The sequence below is a fragment of the Narcine bancroftii genome, chromosome 4 (assembly GCF_036971445.1).
Source record: "Narcine bancroftii isolate sNarBan1 chromosome 4, sNarBan1.hap1, whole genome shotgun sequence".
NCBI lineage: Eukaryota > Metazoa > Chordata > Chondrichthyes > Torpediniformes > Narcinidae > Narcine > Narcine bancroftii.
This window is the reverse complement of record NC_091472.1, coordinates 43,977,137-43,996,031: the sequence shown is the minus strand read 5'-3', so window position 1 is coordinate 43,996,031 and position 18,895 is coordinate 43,977,137. Positions and strand designations below refer to the sequence as shown.

Here is an 18,895-nt window from a genome sequence, read left to right as displayed (position 1 = left end):
CAATGGCACCCATAACAGGCACTCCATTCCATACTCTGACAGAGGGGGAGATTATGAGGCAGAAAGAGATAAAGATTGTGCTTAAAGTTTGCTTGAAGAAATATAATCATTACATATTTCCAAGCAACCTCTAACCCATGAACTCTCAGTGGAAAAGCAGCATTCAGAATAGTATTGAGAACCTCAAGGCCAATACATTAAGGGCTCACAAAAGCTTTGCATAAGTGGAGAAGGAGTTCACTGCACAATCTATCCACCCAGATGCCTCAACGGCCACATCCTTTCCTGCCTATTGAAGAGCCTTGTGCTTCCACAATGGTTTTGCAAGTTCTAATGTGGCCAGAGTGGAAACAATTCATCCTTCACCAATGAGCTGTAGTGCAAGATAAATTCATTCTCCCTCTTTCCCTGCATGAAAAGTCTGGTTATGTTTCATCACATTAAAGAAAGGAGTGAAAGAAGCGTCGCAAAATACTCACTTCCAAGAATGAGTACCCTAATGCGCAACATAACCTGAAAATCATGTTAAAAGAGAAAAGTTTTGATGAATAGAATTAGGTAAAATATTTTTTTTAAAATTTCTAATACTTACCAATCTATTGTGCAACTTTCCATGCACAATATTCACTTTCCCAATTGCAAGTGATGTAAATCAAAGTCTACAAACAAAAGTTTAAAGTCGAAATTGACCTATCGTCATGATTTAAACATCGCAGCAACAGATTCATAACTGAAAATCTTCATGCACAGAAAGTTCACAATCAACAACTTTCATTCTCAATTCAAGATCACCTGTTTCACCTGCTGGTCAGTAAAATCCAATTCTGTAAAGATCTTACATGGAATCAACGGATATTTTCAATCATTGTGTCAGTCACTTTGCATTGTGTTTATGAGATGCAAATATCAAAAATGAATACTTTATCACATTCGATGCACATTTAAAATAAAATCAGACCAAAGTCTGAACAAAGTTTAATTCACAAAAGTGCAAGAGAAACACAGGCCCTGAAATGTTGCTTACATAGCTTTGCTATGTAAAGAATGCAGTGACCTGCTGACTTTCTCCAGCACTTCTGTGTATTGAACTACAATCACAGCATCTGCAGACTTTCTTGTTTAACTGAATAATGTTTGTCTTTTTGTATTAATGAGATTTATTTTTCTAAAGGGCATATTTTATAATACTGACCCTTCCCTCCAATCAGACTCAACTGAAATTATTAGCTACAGATTAAGCAATAATTCACAGCTTCAGTAAATGTATTGTCTACATAAAAAAGTTAAATACAAAAAAAAAACACACAAAAGATGTAGAAAGGCTACGAATGACACACTAACCAGCTACAGCAAAATGTAGTTTGGATCAAAAAGTTTCTGAAGTGGATCAAAAATATTCATAACATTCATCAGGTCATCATAACCAAAAAAAAAGTAGAGTTGACAACATTATCTTTTGGTGTAGATTTGTTACCAGTACTCATTTGAATTTATTGAAATATCACACATTTTTACATGAACATAATTTTTTAGAAAAATCCTTTAAATGTACACAAAATGAGAAGCAAGAAGATTTACATCAGAGCTCACAATAATGAAGCTGAACATGAATGAGCCTTCCTCTTGGGCATAACAGACATTCTAGTTCTTTTGTCTTTTAGGAGGAGTGAAAAGACAATCATTCATATTCCACCATAAAAAAGCAGCACATTCTATTCAAAATGGTTATTACCTACTATTCAGCTACTTACATTAAAATGCATTCTCTTGAACATTTTCCAAGACTAAATAGATTAATTTCTAATTAACCAGATCATTATTTTTATTTTCACCATTACAAGGCAGGACTCTAGGCTTTTGGAATCCTCAACAATAGTTGAAGAACAAAATCGACTGAAAATGCCTGCTTAAATATTGGAGAAAGAGGTGCACCAGGGGAAAAAGAAACACTTGAAAGCAGCAAATGAATCACAACAATGCAAATGGTTATATGTCAATCTTTGTACTAAGGATTTCAGAAATACCAGGCTCTTTAAATTAGTCTGTTCAATTTTTTTTGGGTTGAGCTGCCAGAAAGAGTGCTACCAAGCAGTAAATGGCCCCTCCAATTGTCAATGCCATTGTAGTCCTGTACAGTAGTCGATCGGGAACACCTCGTTTCAGATGTACTGGCACGCCATCCGACTTCTGCAGTGCAAAGATGATAACGGCTTTAAATTAACAGACACCATTAAGGGCACATAAAATTAGCAAAACAATTATATTCATAAAGAAAATGTGCCAGCCACCCAATATTTTCAGGGATGCATATCCAAAATGATGCATTAAGGTATCAGTGACAATTCCACCAATTTCTCTTTTTAGAACCATGGTACTTAAATAATAGTGAAGAAATCTGGTTATTTTTAAATAAGCACTTACAGTACAAAAAGTTTAAAAAAAATGAATTGAATTTCTAGTTCCTAATTAGGAATCAAGTAAAGGTTGTCAATCTCTATTCCTTTTACTTCTGTAATATATAAAACAAAAGATATTTAAGATAATTTGATGATGATGCTTCCCTTTGGTGTACAACTATTCCATTTACTTAACTGAGGTTATCTCAAATTGTTTTCAACCCATGATAATCTATACATTACTTTGTAAGAACCATACAGTGAGTTAATTCGATTTTCCCGAGCCCTCAGCTGTAATCCACATCCTGTAACAGATCTCAGATAGAACATGAAAGATTGTCAGTATATGTAGTACAAAGGGAAGAAAGGGGGCAGGGGTAGGATAGAGGCTAGTTAGCAATAGATGGAATCAGATGAGGAGAAGATGAGCAGATGAAACCAGTTGGAGGAGATGAGAGAAATGAACAAAGGCTGAAAGGCAAGGAACAAGAAAACTGTTCTGTACATGGAGAATGGGGGTTCAAATGAGATTATCGGGTAATAGAAGAAATGCATGTGAGGGCTCTTTGAATTACAGAAGAGTGGAAACCAAGTTTCTGGAAGGATTGAAGCATCCAACACATCACTCTCTGATATATCCATGAGCTCTAACTTGATTACAATGCTAGTTACAAATTCCTGTTTCTCTCTCCTAACACACACATTTGTTCAAATTCAGGGCTGTCTGGTGTGCTCATCTCTTCACATCCACTGGCATTTTACCTTGCAAGTACGCAAGCTCTCGAGCAAACCTAATCTTAAGAACAGATAAGGTAGAGGTGTAAAAGTTGAGAAAAAGGGATGGCATTTTACAGGAGGATGGAAGTAAGTGTTTTCAAATTAGCTGTGCAAATCAGTTTATGGAAGATGCAGGAATCAAAAAGATCTATAGCTCAGAGGCAAGCATTTTTGCCTATAGGTCCATCTTAGTGGTAAATCTCTCTCCTGAGATGCAGACAGTGGGATCCAGAAAAGGAAGAAATATTGGATGGTCCAGGTGAATTTGAAGGCAGGGTGGAAGATGGTGGGAAAAAAAATTATGGAACTAATGAGTTCTGCATGAGTGCAGGAGGCAACACCAATGTCTTGACCTGTATTCTTCGAATTTCAATACCTATGAATATCAGTCGAGAAGTACATCTGAAATTCAGAAAGATACCAATAATTTTCATGATGTGGAAAACATTTGGTTGAAAGAGTAAAAATCAGGCTCATCCAAGGAGGAGAGACATATTGAAAGTGCCATTATAGTTTAAATCAATGGTTTTCAAACTGTTTCCACTCACATACCATTTTAAGTAATCCCTATGCTATAGGTGCTCTGTGATTAGTAAGGGATTACTTAATTTGGTATGCTAAAGATTTTTTTTTAAATACTCGAATGGTTAATTTTGGTTGAATAATTGAAAGAAAAATTCAATAGGGTGGATGCAGTTAATTATTCACTGAAAGAGCATGTGCAGACACAATAGCCCAAATGGCTTTGTTGCATTATACTATTCCATGCCTTGACAAAACAAAATGTATAAAATAAGTGTTGCATTTCATATTAAAAAGGAGATTAATATTTATCTTTAATGAAAAGAATTGAAAAGAAACTATACCATATCTATGCACAGGCAACAATTTATCATTTTGGTCTCCATTTTATCATTAAAACTATAAAGACAACAGAGAAGGTGCAGTCAAGATAAACTAAAATCAACATTAAAAGGTGTTTTCAACAAGTCAACAACCTACATGTGCCTAGTCTATGGTTGGTAATGAAAAGATTATAAATTACAGAATGAAATTCAAGAACTAAAAGATGCAATGGAGCCTTATTGTAATAAAATATTAAACACAACAAAGTGGTATTTCAACTCACCTGGCTCAAATTTGAAGATTAAAGAATTTATTGATTGCAATCTGTTACCTTTCAATTTTAAGGTGAAAAGCATTTTACCATAATGATTACATACAGATTCTTACAATATTTTTTTTTGTTTTTCTGAGCCACACATATAATTATCCAATCAAACACTGTAGCTTTAATTTTAAATGTACAACTTTCATCGCACTATCAAGCTTCCTTTGTAAAATTCACTACTTTCTGATTGATAAAGTACTTTGAATCCCTAAGAGATGCACCAACATTGCAAATAAAAACAACAAAAATATTCTGATATTACAGAATTTTACCTGAAAAAGTTTCTGGAAATCAGGCACTTTATTTTGTCCTAGAAATTGGACTCCTTCCCCCGATTCCGATACGACTTTTGTCGGACTTGCAAATATCAATGTGGGAGGTTCTAAGGAAACTAGAGGCTTCAATCCCTGTGCACATGATGAAACAAAGTTAGGTTGGATTATTTGCATAATTTACAGAAAAAAGCTCTTTTGACTTATGGCCACAAAAATTAATCATGGATACTGTTGGGATAGGAGGTCAAATGATCATTAAATTCATATTCACATTAATTCAAATGAACATTCAACTTTGCCTTACAAAGAAAGGCAATCAGGTTCTGATTTAGAACTTGTCTTCCAAAGTGGCCACAGTGCCAAGAAAGCTCTTCACTCAGAAAATATTCAGAAAAGGACAAACTAGTAAAGTCATTTGGAACATTTCAGCATCTCCACCGGATAGATTTTTCTTCTCCAGCTACAAACCAGAGGACATGGATTAAGGGGAAAAGGGAGAAGTTTAGGGGGAACATGAGAACATGAGAAGTAGTATAAATGCAGGCTCATTTTTAACATTTAAGAAAAAATTGGTCAGGTTCAAGGATGGGAGGGATTATGGACTGAGTGCAGGTCCATGCGACTAAGCAGAATAAGGGCCCCGGATGACTTCATGTACATAGCTGTTTGCCCTGGTGTGCCCCCAAGTGCCTGCCTACATATTGATCATAAGGGCTCAGGCCTGAAACTTTAACATTAAAGCACATAAAAGACACTACTGCCCATGATGCTGAGCCAACCTATATATACTAATAAAAAAAACTAAACCATCCTAACCTCATATTTCTCTATTTTCATTCAAATATGTGCCAGTCTAAGAATCTTTTAAATGCCTATTGTTCCAGCCTCCACTATGATCCCTGGTAATGCATTCCAGCCACCTACAACTCTATGTAAAAAAAAACTTACTCCTGATGCCTCCCCTAAATTTCCTCCCTTACAGGTGTCCTCTGCCCTGCCCTGCTACTCGTGCCCTGGGAAAAAGGGACTGGCTATCTTTGCATCTCAATCTTGTAGACCTCTATTAAGTCACATCTCATCCTTTGCTCGAAGAGAAAAGCCCTAGCTCTGCTAACCTTGCCTTATAAAACATACAGTGAAACCTCAATTTTACGTGCTCCGATTTAACGTGAAGTTGGATATAATGTGATGAGTCTTTTTTCACTTTCCAGAACTGAATTAACTTCGTGTTTTCATTTTTTAAGATCAAAATGGAACAAACTACCAGCAAAGATCGCGTGACATTGTTGTTTTGTGTAAACAAAACTGGAACACAAAAGTTGAAATCACTCATGATTGGCAAATCTCGCTCACACCCTTTCCACCATGTCAACATGAAGGCGTTATCGTTTGAATACACGCATAGCAGCAATGTTTGGATGCCAAATGTCATCTTAGAGGATTGGTTTCACAAATCTTTTGTCCCTGCTATCATATGCACAAACAAAAGCTAGAACTCAAAGCTTTTTTTTTGCTTGACAACTATCCTGCACATCCACCAGCTGGCAACCTAGTAAGCCATGACAGAAAGATCAGTGTTTCTTACCCTGCAAGAACACCACATGCAAAATCCATAAAAATTTGGCAACTCAAAAGCATTCTAGATTTTGCTCACAGCCAGCGACATGCTATGTTCAAGCAAGGAACACGCGATCACTTTTTTATAAAATAAACTGTAAATGATGATTGCTAATATTCTTGAATGTTTTCATTTGTTGTTTTGTTTATTAAAAAACTTTACTAAAAATTAATTTGAGTTTTAATTTCTACTGAAACAACAATGATTTATTCCAGAATTATTTAATTCATAGGTGATTTACTTGCTAGAAGTTAAGCCTGCAAAACACAGGTCAAATAGGACTAAAATAGGGGTGTTTTAGGATGCTAGGTCAATATTGGGTCAGTTTGAACACTGACTTAGCGCATCCCTGTTTTTTTTTTGCGATACCATTTTATGGACCTCAACGATCACATTAAAATGGGGTATTTTCCAATTGGTTACATGTGAAGGCGTTGTAAAAAGTGCTGATTCTCTGTCTGTCTTACGGAAGACAAAAGTCAAAACATTTCATTATGTTACATTCTAAATACAGTATTAGGTGACAATAATGGAACCTTTACGCTGTGGGACATGCAGATCTTCTCCAGCATTATGTTTTATTAAAATAATAGTTCTGCACAGACTAGAAGGGCCAAAGGATCTGTTTTCTGTGCTGTAATGTTCTCTGGTTCAAAACTATTTCTCTTTTTATTTCCTATTCAAGATCAACAATCCCAACTAAACTGGAAAGTTCAGCAAAAACTTCACAAAACAATTACGGCTCTCCAAACTCATCTCTAAATGCAAACTTGAAATTTTACATGGGATCTAGTTAGCAAAGGAATTGAGCCCTCACAGCAAATGTATCATTGGTAATTCTAGGTTTTTTTTTGTTAGGAACTATTAAACTCTAGTCTACAGAATTACAACCGTATTCCTGACCAAAGGATTGGTCGCATCTTGGAATGGATGCATAATCGGAAGTATGTGTTTGTGTTTAAAAAAAGAAAGAAAAAATATTAAATTTATGCGGTTTATGTTGTATTTGACAATAACAGGGATACAGGGCATGCAAGAGCCAAAATGTGCATACTTACCTTGTTAGTCGGTGTCCTGGGGTCTGTAGGCTGGACGCGGCCAACTTGATTCCTGTGTGCATGTTTGAGTCTTTGGTAAGCGCATGCACGGTAGGTTCGTGTAGTTGGTCCAATCGAACTCCAGTAAGCAAACATGCACAGGAATCAAATGCCCGCGCCCAGCCTATGTACCCCAGGACACTGATTAACAAGAATGCATATTTTGGCTCTTACACGCCCTGTATCCCTGTTATAGTTTGTCAAATACAACATAAACTACATAAATTTAATATTTTTTCTTTATTTATTTTTAACAAATTTTCAGTTGCCTGTGCGGATGGACGCAAGTTGCATAGGTCGCAGGTCAGGGAGTACCTGTATTTCATTGTATAGTTTATCTTGTATAAAAGTTACTTAGAGACACATTAAAAGCTCTCAGTGCAGACTAAAAGTAACAAAAACAGGAATATATTTACCAGTTCCAAACAAATTAAATTTATTTTAACATTTTCAAAGCTTGTAACAATCTTGATTTAAGACTTGAATGTTACGATGCAATGAGTATCATTTATGGAAGTGAAGTGTTGAAATTGGACAACGTCAGTGCCTAACAGAGGGGCTGTGTGGTAAAGCTGATGTAGCTTGTTTTGAATGATGTGAAGGTGCAGATTCACCATAACTGGTAATGTAGTGATGTAATGTATTATACTGACTGCTTGCTATTGGTTATGACTGTAGATTGGCTCCACCCTACTGATATAACAGATGGCGCAACTTATCCCACTGGTCAGTAGAGGTGGATTCTTCTGTTAATAAAGTATGATACAAGTCTGGTCCTTGCTTAGGGTATATCAATTTTATTAACAGAAGAAAATTGAAACCTGTAAGACTCGAGATGGATCAAGATGCCACCCAAGCCGGAGAAAAGTTCTACCACTGGCTCCAGTGTTTTGAAGCATACATGCGAAAGAACAATGTTGTGCAAAACGCTGAGAAAATGGTCCATTTCTTGGCTCTACTCGGAGGTGGTCAGAGAGGTGGCTGGCTATCAGAATGCAGTGAATCTCCTTAGAGCCTATTATTATAGGCCTCAGAACACCCTGTTCGCAAGATACCAGCTTCACATTCGGAAATAACAAGCAGCTGAGAGCGTAGATGTTTTCGCGCTTACCCTGAAAGGGCTATTCAGAGACTGTGCCTGCGCTGCTGTCACGGCTGACGCCCACAGCGAGTTCCGGATGTTAGACACATTCATAAGCTGTCTGGAATCAGGATATGTTGGACAATGTCTACTGGAGACTCCAGGCTTGACCTTTAATGTGGCTCTGCAACAAGCGAAGATGCCTCTAACTGCGCGACAAGGGGCGAAAGCATATGAGCAAAGGAGAAGTGCCGAAGCAGCTCCCTTCAGATCAACCCGTAGTGAAGATTCACTACTGAGCACTTCGAAACCATGGCACAAAAGCCGGTCCCCGAAGTGCTACTTCTGCGGCTCGGCACTAGATGCCCATAACCAGTACCCCGCACAGCAAGATACCTGTGCCAACTTCAGGAAGAAGGGCCATTGGAACAGAGCTTGCCAAGCTAGAGAGACAACATCTGGCACTCGTGGCGAGCAGAAGAAGAAGAAGAAGCGCTCAAGCACCACAAAGCTAAGATGGAGAGTCAATGATTCACCTAGCCCGACTTCAACTTCGACTTCTTCTGAATCACTCAGTGGATCGACCAGTGACAAGGCGAGGCCCTACAGGCTACTGCCACAAGGAGATCCAATCCTGGTTTCCATGAAGGTAAATCAAGATAAATCCTACGATTTGCAGCCGGCCACGATGAAAGCGGAGGTTAATGGGCAGCCTATTAACTGTTTATTTGATTCAGGCAGTACAGACAGTTACATTCACCCTTTGACCGCTAGAGCACTAAATCTTGTGTTATACCCGTCTAAGTGCACAATCATGATGGCTTGCTTGGGACTAGAACAAGATACAACAAATTATTGTAAAATTAATTTTAAAATACATGACAATGAATATACTGACTTCAAGATTTCTGTACTCCAATGCTTCTGGGTCTAGACTTCTAATGCCAAATGTAAAGTATCATATTGGCATTTAATGGCCCTTTTCCATCCATCACCGTCTTGTCAAAGAAGTTGTGTGGTTTGTCCACACTAAAAATTTATCCCCCTCATCTCTTCATTAATTTGACCTTGGATTGTAAGTCTATAGTTACAAAAAGTAGGCACTACAGTAAAAAAAGACTTTATTAAAGATGAGGTTAAGTGTTTGTTAAAGGAAAATGTCATTGAGCACAGCACAGGTCATTGGCGCGCTCAAGCAGTAGTGGTCAGAAATGGCGCGAAACCTAGAATGGTCGTGGATTATAGCCAAACTATAAACTGGTACACTCAACTAGATGCTTACCCCTGCATCGCATTTCAGACATGGTTATTCAATTTGCCCAAAACGAGATATACTCTACTATTGATCTGAAATCAGCTTAACACCAAGTTCCCATCCATAAGGATGAAAGACAGTTTACTGCTTTTGAGGCAGATGGCAAACTTTGCCAGTTTAAGAGAATTCCTTTTGGCGTCACTAACGGGGTATCCGTTTATCAAAGAGAGATAGTTAGGCTAGTGGATACCTATAAGTTGCAGGCCACTTTTCCTTATCTGGACAATGTTTCCATCTGTGGCAAAGACTTGAATGATCATGATCTATTCTCCAAATAACCAAAATCTTGCATTTAACCCTGAATAATGACAAATGTGTGTACCGCATGAAGAGCCTGCTGATATTAGGCTATGTGGTAAGCAAAGGAGGAATCAGTCCGGATCCAGAGAGAATGTGACCACTCATGGAGCTGCCCCCTCCAACAACGCAAAAGGACCTCAAGTGTTGTTTAGGGTTTTTCTTCCATTACACTCAGTGGGTACCAAACTACACTGGCAAATCGCAACCTCTTTTTAAAACCATCAATTTTCCTTTGAGTAATGAGGTCCTCCAAGCCTTTGAAAACATTAAACAGGATATAGCCAGGGCCTCCATGTCTGCAATTGATGAGAATTTACCTTTTCAAGTGGAATCGGATGCATCTGATTTTGCTCTAGCTGCCACACTAAATCAAGCAGGCAAATCTGTAGCCTTCCTTTCTTGCACATTACGTGGGCCAGAATTAAAACACTCATCCATTGAAAAGGAAGCACGAGCTATTATAGAAGCTATCTGCTACTGGAGACACTTCTTAGCTGGCAGTAAATTCACTTTGTTAACTGATCAGAAATCTGTTGCCTTCATATTCAACATTAAATTGAAGAGCAAGATTAAAAATGATAAGATTATGCGATGGTGCATCGAACTTTCTACCTATGACTATGAGGTACTCTATCGTCCAGGAAAATTCAATGATCCTCCTGATGCTCTCTTTCGCGCAACTTGTGCGAATCTGCAGCTAGACCGATTAAAATTTCATCATGAAGAACTGTGCCACCCAGGGGTCACAAGATTTTATCACTATGTGAAATCTCTCAATTTGCGCTATATATTAGGATGTGAAAAGCCCAACTGGACAAGGCCCTGTCTGTGCTGAAGCAAACCACATTATTACAAACCCTCACCTTCCTCATTGATCAAAGCTTCTAGACTCTTTGCACGCCTCAGTGTAGATTTTAAAGGGCCACTGCCTTCAAATAATAGAAATGTTTACTTTCTGTTAATGATGAATTCTCTCATTTCCCTTTTGCTATCCCTTGTACTGGTGTTTCTGCTGGTTCTGTAACTAGATGTCTTGATTCCATTTTTAGTTTTTTCATTATCCGAATTTCATTCATAGCGACAAAGGTTCAGCCTTTATGAGCTCGGAGTTTCGGCAATATCTTCTTGACAGAAGCATCACCACAAGTCACACTACCAGTTATAACCCTCGAATGGGCAAGTTGAACGCAGCAATGGTACAATCTGGAAACCTGTTACCTTGGCACTCAAATCTAAGGGTCTCCCCGCCAGCCGCTGGGAAGAAGCTTTGAACTCTATCCGTACCTTACTTTGCACGTCAACTAATGAAACACCTCATCAGCGTTTGTTTTCTTTTCCCAGAAAGTCAAAGAATTTATCAATCATGCTGGCCTGGCTTTCTAGACCTGGAGTTTTACTGAGAAAGCATGTTAGACAGAGCAAAGTGGATCCATTAGTTGAGTGCGTACAACTGATTCATGCTAACCCGCAATATACTTAAATTGTTTTTCCTGATGGGAGACAGGACACAGTTTCCTTCAAGGATCTTGCTTTGCCATGGGTTCTGCCTGCAGCTTCTAACCTTTTTTCCCACTACCACTAATCTCCCTTTGCCCTCCTCAGAACAGCATGTCTCTGACCCTGATATTCAGTTTGTAACACACAGAGACTTACCCCAAATAACACCTGCTACCAATCACTTATCTGCCAAAAAAGCAGCTTCTCCAGTTGTTTTGCATTGGTCTCAGAGTCTCAAGGCCACCCCAATGGCTTACTTACGATAAGTTTTAATTGCTGCATTTCTCAGATTTTTTTTCAAACCCACTTCTGATTTTATCTCTTCTTTGGTGGTGCTTTTAACCCTTTGATTCCTTTTTTCTTTTATTACTTAAAATTGGTTAATTTTTTTTGGGGGGGGTGAATTAGTGATTATGCCAACTGCTTATGTGACATGCTGAATGTATTATGCTGACTGCTTGCTATTGTTTATGACTGTAGATTGGCTCCACCCTACTGGTATAACAGATGGTGCAACTTATCCCACTGGACAGTAGAGGTGGTTTCTTCTGTTAATAAAAGCTATAGTATGATACAAGACCAGTCCTTGTTTATGGCATATCAGGTACTGATAACTATAGCTATCTCAGCAACGGACTGAGAAGTCACATAGCTTCAACCAAAACTGTCTTCAATTTGGATTCAAATAAAATCATTTACAATTATTTTTATTTATTCATTTTTCTGGATGTGGCATCACCAGCAAGACCAACACTTACTGCCCTTGTTGTTTTTGAAACTAGGAGACCTGATGAAAACAGGGAAAATGCGAGATTATGCAGAAATTGCAGATGAATAAGATACATCGTAAAGTTCATGTACAAAATCACAAAAGATCAGCCGGAAAGTGCTGCAAAAGGTTTCTGAGGGAAAGGTGAGTTGGAGTTCCGAAAGACTACTATGTTTACAATTGTAAAGCATACAACCAGACTCAGAGTACCACACACTTATTTAAGGAAGCATATACCAATATTGGAGGCAGAATTCACTGGGAAGAAAAAGATGAATGATCATTTACAATTTAAAAAATCCAATCCATATTCTTCCAAATAGAAGAAAGTGGTGATCTTCTTTAACATACAAGACTATAAAGGGGGCACAATCTGGTGAATATTAACATGCCTCCATTCACCAATGGGTAAATATTGAACAAGGGGTGATGAGTCAGCATACAGGAGGAAAGAGATTGAAAACTTGGCTAAATGGTGCACTAACAACAAGCTTGCACTTAATGTCAACAAAATTGAGGAGATGATTGTGGACTTTAGGAAGGGAAAACCAGAGGTGCAAAATCCAATGAACATTGAAGGAAATCAGAGGGGGAGAGGGTGCACAAATTTAAATTCTTGACAGTCACAATCTCGGAGGATCTTTCCTGGACCCAACACACAAATGTTATCATGAAGAAAGCACGTCAGTGCTTCCATATACTCAGGAATTTGTGGAGGTTTGGTAATGTCATCAAAAACCTTAGCAAACTTCTACAAATGTTCAGTAGAAAGTACAACCCACAGCAAAACTCTCCCCACAATTGAGAAAATCGACATCAGAGTGCAGCAGCAATCAGTAAGGATCAAGGATCGACAGCACCCAGGACACGCTCTTTTCTCACTGCTGGGGTCACAAAACTCATACCACCAGGTTCTGGGACAATTGCTAGCCTCCACCATCTGAACAACAAACTCAATCGGACTCATTTAAAGACTCTCACTTTGCACATTATTACTGAATCTTTATTTTTGCCCGCATTGCACAGTTTGTTTACTTTTCTTGCATGAAGTTTTTCTTTTGCACTACCAAAAAGTGGAAATTCTGTTTAGCCCACAGGAAAAGAATCTCAGGGTTGCGTGCGATGTCCTGTATGTACTCTGAAAATATCTCAACTTTGAATTTTAACTATTTAAAACTTCTTATCAAGAGAATAGTGAATATCTGCAATTCTCTACCTCCACCCAATGTAATGGCTAGATAGTTACATAAGGAACAGTACCTTTTTACAAAATCAGAGAATGGAGGGCTACTGAAGAGGAAAAGACTGGAGTAGATTAGTCACAATCATATTGAATGACAGGGAAGCTGGAGGGGTCACACCCACATCTGTTCCCATTTTTTTTTAAATTGCACTTTTCTCCCCAGGGTTTAGACAAAAGGCTGAAACATAGACTGCCTTTTACTTCTGATTGATGTTGTGAAACCTGCTTAGTTTCTTCAGGAATTTCGTTTATGGCCTGATGAGAGTTTCCTACTCGGCCTTGAATGGATGAGACCCACCGCCATAAAAATTAATCAGGGACATCTCACGAGTCTCCTCTTGGTGCCGCATGGTAGGTTTTCAGCCTCCAGTGAGCCCGCACCGACCGGTCCTGAAGCGGTGGCAAGGACATTCACGTCGTGCAGGCGCTGAGGAGAAGACGCCCAAACGACCTTGTGAGCCGCGGGGACCAGGCAAGGTGAGAGCGGGCACCTCGGCTCCGGGCGTCCACGGAGCTGCACCACTCACAGAACCCCACCGCCCCGCTCCCTGTGGACTGTAGGCGGCAGGGCCGACCCCACCGCCCTAGGCGGCAGGGCCGACCCCACCGCCCCGTTACCTGTGGACTGTAGGCGGCAGGGCCGACCCCACCGCCCGTGGGCAGGGCCGACCCCACCGCCCCGTTACCTGTGGACTGTAGGCGGCAGGGCCGACCCCACCGCCCCGTTACCTGTGGACTATAGGCGGCAGGGCCGACCCCACCGCCCCGCTCCCTGTGGACTGTAGGCGGCAGGGCCGACCCCACCGCCCCGTTACCTGTGGACTGTAGGCGGCAGGACCGACCCCACCGCTCAGCCTCTGCGAGAACCCGTCAAACTTGTAGAACATGGCCCGTTCCTCTCTCTCTCCCCCGGCTCCGAGAAGACCTCCCTCGTCAGGCTGCCCGGCTCTGACGTCATCCAGGTGTCCGCTCTGGTGCCTGGCTGTTCGTCCACTCTAAAAGCGCAGAGATCCCTGACATCGCATTCCTGAAGCCATTTGTTTTAGGATCAGACGCATTGGGATGTAAGTTAACGAACTCAATGTACTTGGTAGTCGAATGCTGAAAGTTTGTCAGCAGGCCAGTTAGCATCTTATTGGGAACTACCTGGGAAAGCGTTCGTTTTAACGCAGGAAAGATGGGGGAGGAATGGACAGGACAAAAAAGATTCCTATTATTGGTACTGCAACGAGCCCATTGGACCCCAAAACCCAGCAGCAATAGATATTCACCACGACAAATGGTGACTTAAACTAAAGTTGTTTTTAATTATCTTTAAACATGAAAACAGAATCATCCTTTAACATCACTATTAACTTAACTCACCCAACTTAACCCCCTTCCAATTCTAAGGGCACGTGTATGTAATGTGTGTGTAAAATTAAGAAAAGTTCTTTGGTTCCTAGTTCAATCTCACTTCTCCTTCCAAGTTCTCTGGTTGCAGCCAATTCTTATACTGTGCACAGAATTTAACATGTATGAAGTTCACCAGACTTTGGTGCTCAAAAGGTATTTACTGCTCAGGAAGGTTTGCAGAGAGAGATGTGTTGTTCCAGGATTTCCACAACTGAGGCACCACCATTAGTCACCTCAATGTCTTGCTGATGAAATTTGCTCCATCAGGGTTCTCCAGATGATAACCTCTTTCTTTCAGCCTACACACAGAGTTCCTTTCTGTTCCCCTTATTCCAAGAGAAACATCAGACAGATAACACTTCCAGCCATCCACCATTCTGGAGCTTCTGTTTCAGTTCCAACAAGCTTCTCCTGGCTTGTTACAGCTTCTCTCTCTCTCTCTCTTTTAAGACTCAAATTGCCAGGCAGCATGTCCTTCTCTCTCTCAGTTGCAAAACCCTCTGACCTTCTTGAGGTTCATCTGTTGTTTTAGGTAAACAATAACCTCTCAAATATCTTTCTGTGAAGAGGTATTAGGAGATGGCCTGTCTCTTGCTGTGGCTTTTAAAGACAATAGTCAATTCATTCACTTCAATTAACATCCACTTGTGAAATCTCCATAGAATTCTTCATAACTTTTGTAAAGTCACTGTGAATATGAAATCTCCAGTATTTCAAATAAGATCCATTTTAAAATGTGTGTATGTATGTAACCTTCTCTACTTTTCCCAATTTATCTCCCAAAAACATTCCAAAATATTCCATCGCAGTAAAGTGTAGACTTGATGTGGTGGGTAAATTGTGGGAGGGGTGGGGAGAGTTGCAATAGTGAGAGAAAAGTTGGGCCAATATCACAGATGGATCCACAAATGCAGAAATGGGTTTTCTAAAAAAAAGAGAAAACCAATTTACTTGGTTATGGAAATTCAGGATAAAGAAAGACATGATAGGAGAGGCCTGTGTAGAACATTTCATAATTTGAACAAACACAACAGGAACTGGGAGTACAGCAGGTGGTCATTATACTAAGCAGAGTCAGGGGAAGTCTATCTGAAAAAGCTGTGGCAATCTGTTGACTTGCAAAGGATGTTTGTTGCCAGCTTGTCCTCTGAGAAAGGCAGTCAGAGATTGAGAAATGAAACAGAAGAGTCAGAGATGTAAAGTTAACAGGAGGATAGAAATTGTCACTGAAAATAATGAAATGTTATAGTTCAGTATGAGAGTGGGAAGCAACAGAAATGCAGCCCTAACTGTACATGAAAAATAGCTGTGAAAAAGGGCCCTCCAGCACTGCAACAAACATATCCAGGCTGCATATTCATTAACAAGCCAGGTGTAGTTTGGGTCAATGCAATTTTTTATAGCTATATCTTTGATATGGAGAATGTGAATGGAGCTGCAGCACATGGCATGGAATGTGAAAATAAATTCAGCCAGGCAAGTGAGTGTATTGGCAGGGGAGAACTCTTTGGGTCTCCGTTTAAAGAACAAGTAGATATCCTCTCCTTTTTCCCATCTTCCCTGCAACTTGTTTTCTCTCTTTCCCAGTACTAACAAGGGTCTTTAATCTGAAATGTTATCCCTCTTTCCTTTTCCACAAATGCTGCCTGACTTGCTGAGTGCTTCCATCATTTCATGTTTTTATTTCAGGTTTTCAAAATCTGCATTTTTTTAATCTGTGGAGTGTTTCAGTATTTTGTTTATTAACATGTCTGCAATCAGAAATGGGTTGCATTTGTATTGTCTTTGCTTGATTCAAATATGGCTCAAACCACTGAAGAGTTTGATATTCACCTGAATTCTCAGCGACTTAGGTCCATCCATGGATAGCACATTTGATGTCGGGCATTCACTCACATCACACCTCTGGAATTGATCTTATTTTCTGTTTAGACCTAGATATAATAACGATCTGGAAATGAGTTATTCTGGCATAATTCAAACTGAAGAGGTATTGGTAAGTAATTGCCATTTAACAAACAAACACTGTTGACAACACTTTCCTGCTTTTTATGGACAGGACTAAAGAGTGGTTAGCACAGACTAGAAGGGCTGAAGGGGCCTGTTTCTGTGCTGTAGTGGTCTATGGTTCTTTGCGCATATTTTTGCTTTGCCAAGTAAATTCCAATTTTGAAGCCAGAGTAAAATTGATAATGACCAAATAGGAGTGGCACGTTTGGAGCATAACAACTGGGTCTTTGCACAGACACCGAGACCATTTTTGCACAGACACCAAGACCATTTTTGCACAGACATCAAGACCATTTTTGCACCTGAAATCTTAGAAGACAGTAAAAATGAAGAACAAAATAGGAATATAAATTAGTATTAGCACCTTAAAATAACTATGATACCATGTAATAGCATTTAACTTCTTTCAATAACTCTAAAATTTTGGACTCTGCTGCCTATGTTCACCTTACTCTTACTTTCACCAGTGCTCCATATCCTTTTTTTAAAAAATGTGATATTGCTTTTACATAGAGGAATTAGGGGATATGGGGAGAAGGCAGGTATGTGGAGTTAGGTCATAAATTAGATCAGCCATGATCGTATTGAATGGCGGAGCAGGCTCGATGGGCCATTTTTGGCCTACTCCTGTTCCTACTTCCTATGTTCCTTGTTATTCTCTTCTGTGTCATTTACCATCCCCAAAATGTGGCCTCTCCATAAGGTAGAGTGTAAATGAGGTAATTTCCTGGGAAGGTCTGAAGGGAACTACAAATTGTCATGGGGAGATTTTAATCTACGTATGGATGAGCCAAACTGCCAAAAGTGTCACAATAGAACCAAGGAAGATGCTATTTTTAATTGGGTAACCTGCAAATAGACAAGATAAATATAAATATTCAGGAATAGTTTGACGTTAATAATTTGGCATCATGCTCAGGGCAGACATAATTAGCCAAAGATCTGTGTCTATGCTGTACTGCTCAATGTTCTATATTATGAGGAAGAATTAATAAGAATTTTTGGGTTTCTCTAAGAGGGAATAATTGAAATCTAGATGTAAAAGAATCCTTCCAGCCCACGAGCCTGTGCCCCCCTAAATATACCATACAATCCCCATACATTTTTGAAAGGTGAAAGAAACCGGAGAAAACCATCTCAAATACAGGGAGAATGTACAAACTCCTTACAGACAGTGCCAGATTTGAACCCGTGTCCCTGGTACTGTAATAATGATGTGCTAATCGCTTTGCGAACCATGCTGCCCTTTTGAAAATGAGTGGCAGGGAACCAAAACTAGTGTCTTCAACTTAAATAAGGGCAATAATGGAGTAAATATGAAGGCTGCTTTATCAATCTATAAAGGCTGCTTTATCAGATACAGGTGAGACAGAACTGAGACCGAGAACCCGCTATCTGACCAGAAGGTATCATCATTCACAGATTGGATTGGAACTTGGATTCTGGCAAAAAGAGAGGGAGCCGGATGTGCTTCCTTGATAATACCGGCTGCTTGACTTTCTTAGAGAAAATCTCAATTAAATGAAGACGATTCTACTGTATCTAAACTGAGAATTCTCATCAGTGATTCTCACTGAAGTTTATATCCCTCCTGATGCCAATTACAAACGCACTTGCAGAGCTTCATGAGGTGGTCAGTAAACAAAAGACAGCCCACCCCGACACACTACAAATGTTAGTTTGTGACTTTAACCAGGCCTGTCGCAAGAGAATCCTGCCCAACTACCAGCAGTATGTAACCTGTTTTACCAGAGGTCCCAGCACACTCGATCACCATTACACCAAGTTAAGGAAGGCTACCATTCTTTCCTGAGATCTCATTTTAGCAAGTCAGATCACCTGGCTGTGCTCCTTATGCCTACAGACAGCTGAAAAAGAGAGGCTCCAGAGATCAGGACAGATAGAAGGTGGTCACAAGAGGCTGAAGAACAGTTATAGAACTTCCTTGAGT

The 18,895-nt window shown here is 39.7% G+C and overlaps 1 protein-coding gene and 1 long non-coding RNA gene across 2 annotated transcripts in view; one reads left to right on the top strand and one right to left on the bottom strand.

The window, feature by feature from the left end:
- Window positions 1-1,449: 1,449 nt before the first annotated feature.
- cox7a2l (cytochrome c oxidase subunit 7A2 like) lies at window positions 1,450-14,483 on the bottom strand. Its single transcript, XM_069931137.1, has 3 exons — window positions 14,355-14,483; window positions 4,617-4,751; window positions 1,450-2,187 (listed from the first exon to the last, which is right to left on the bottom strand). Exons 1-3 carry the CDS (start codon window positions 14,424-14,426, stop codon window positions 2,047-2,049), a joined length of 348 nt encoding a protein of 115 aa, XP_069787238.1. The 5' UTR covers window positions 14,427-14,483; the 3' UTR covers window positions 1,450-2,046.
- LOC138760508 (uncharacterized) overlaps window positions 14,363-18,895 on the top strand; it is a 43,885-nt gene continuing 39,352 nt past the window's right edge. The window contains exons 1-2 of the long non-coding RNA XR_011355670.1: window positions 14,363-14,603; window positions 16,867-16,930. This is a non-coding gene — a long non-coding RNA (uncharacterized lncRNA). The remainder of the gene's footprint in view (window positions 14,604-16,866; window positions 16,931-18,895) is intronic.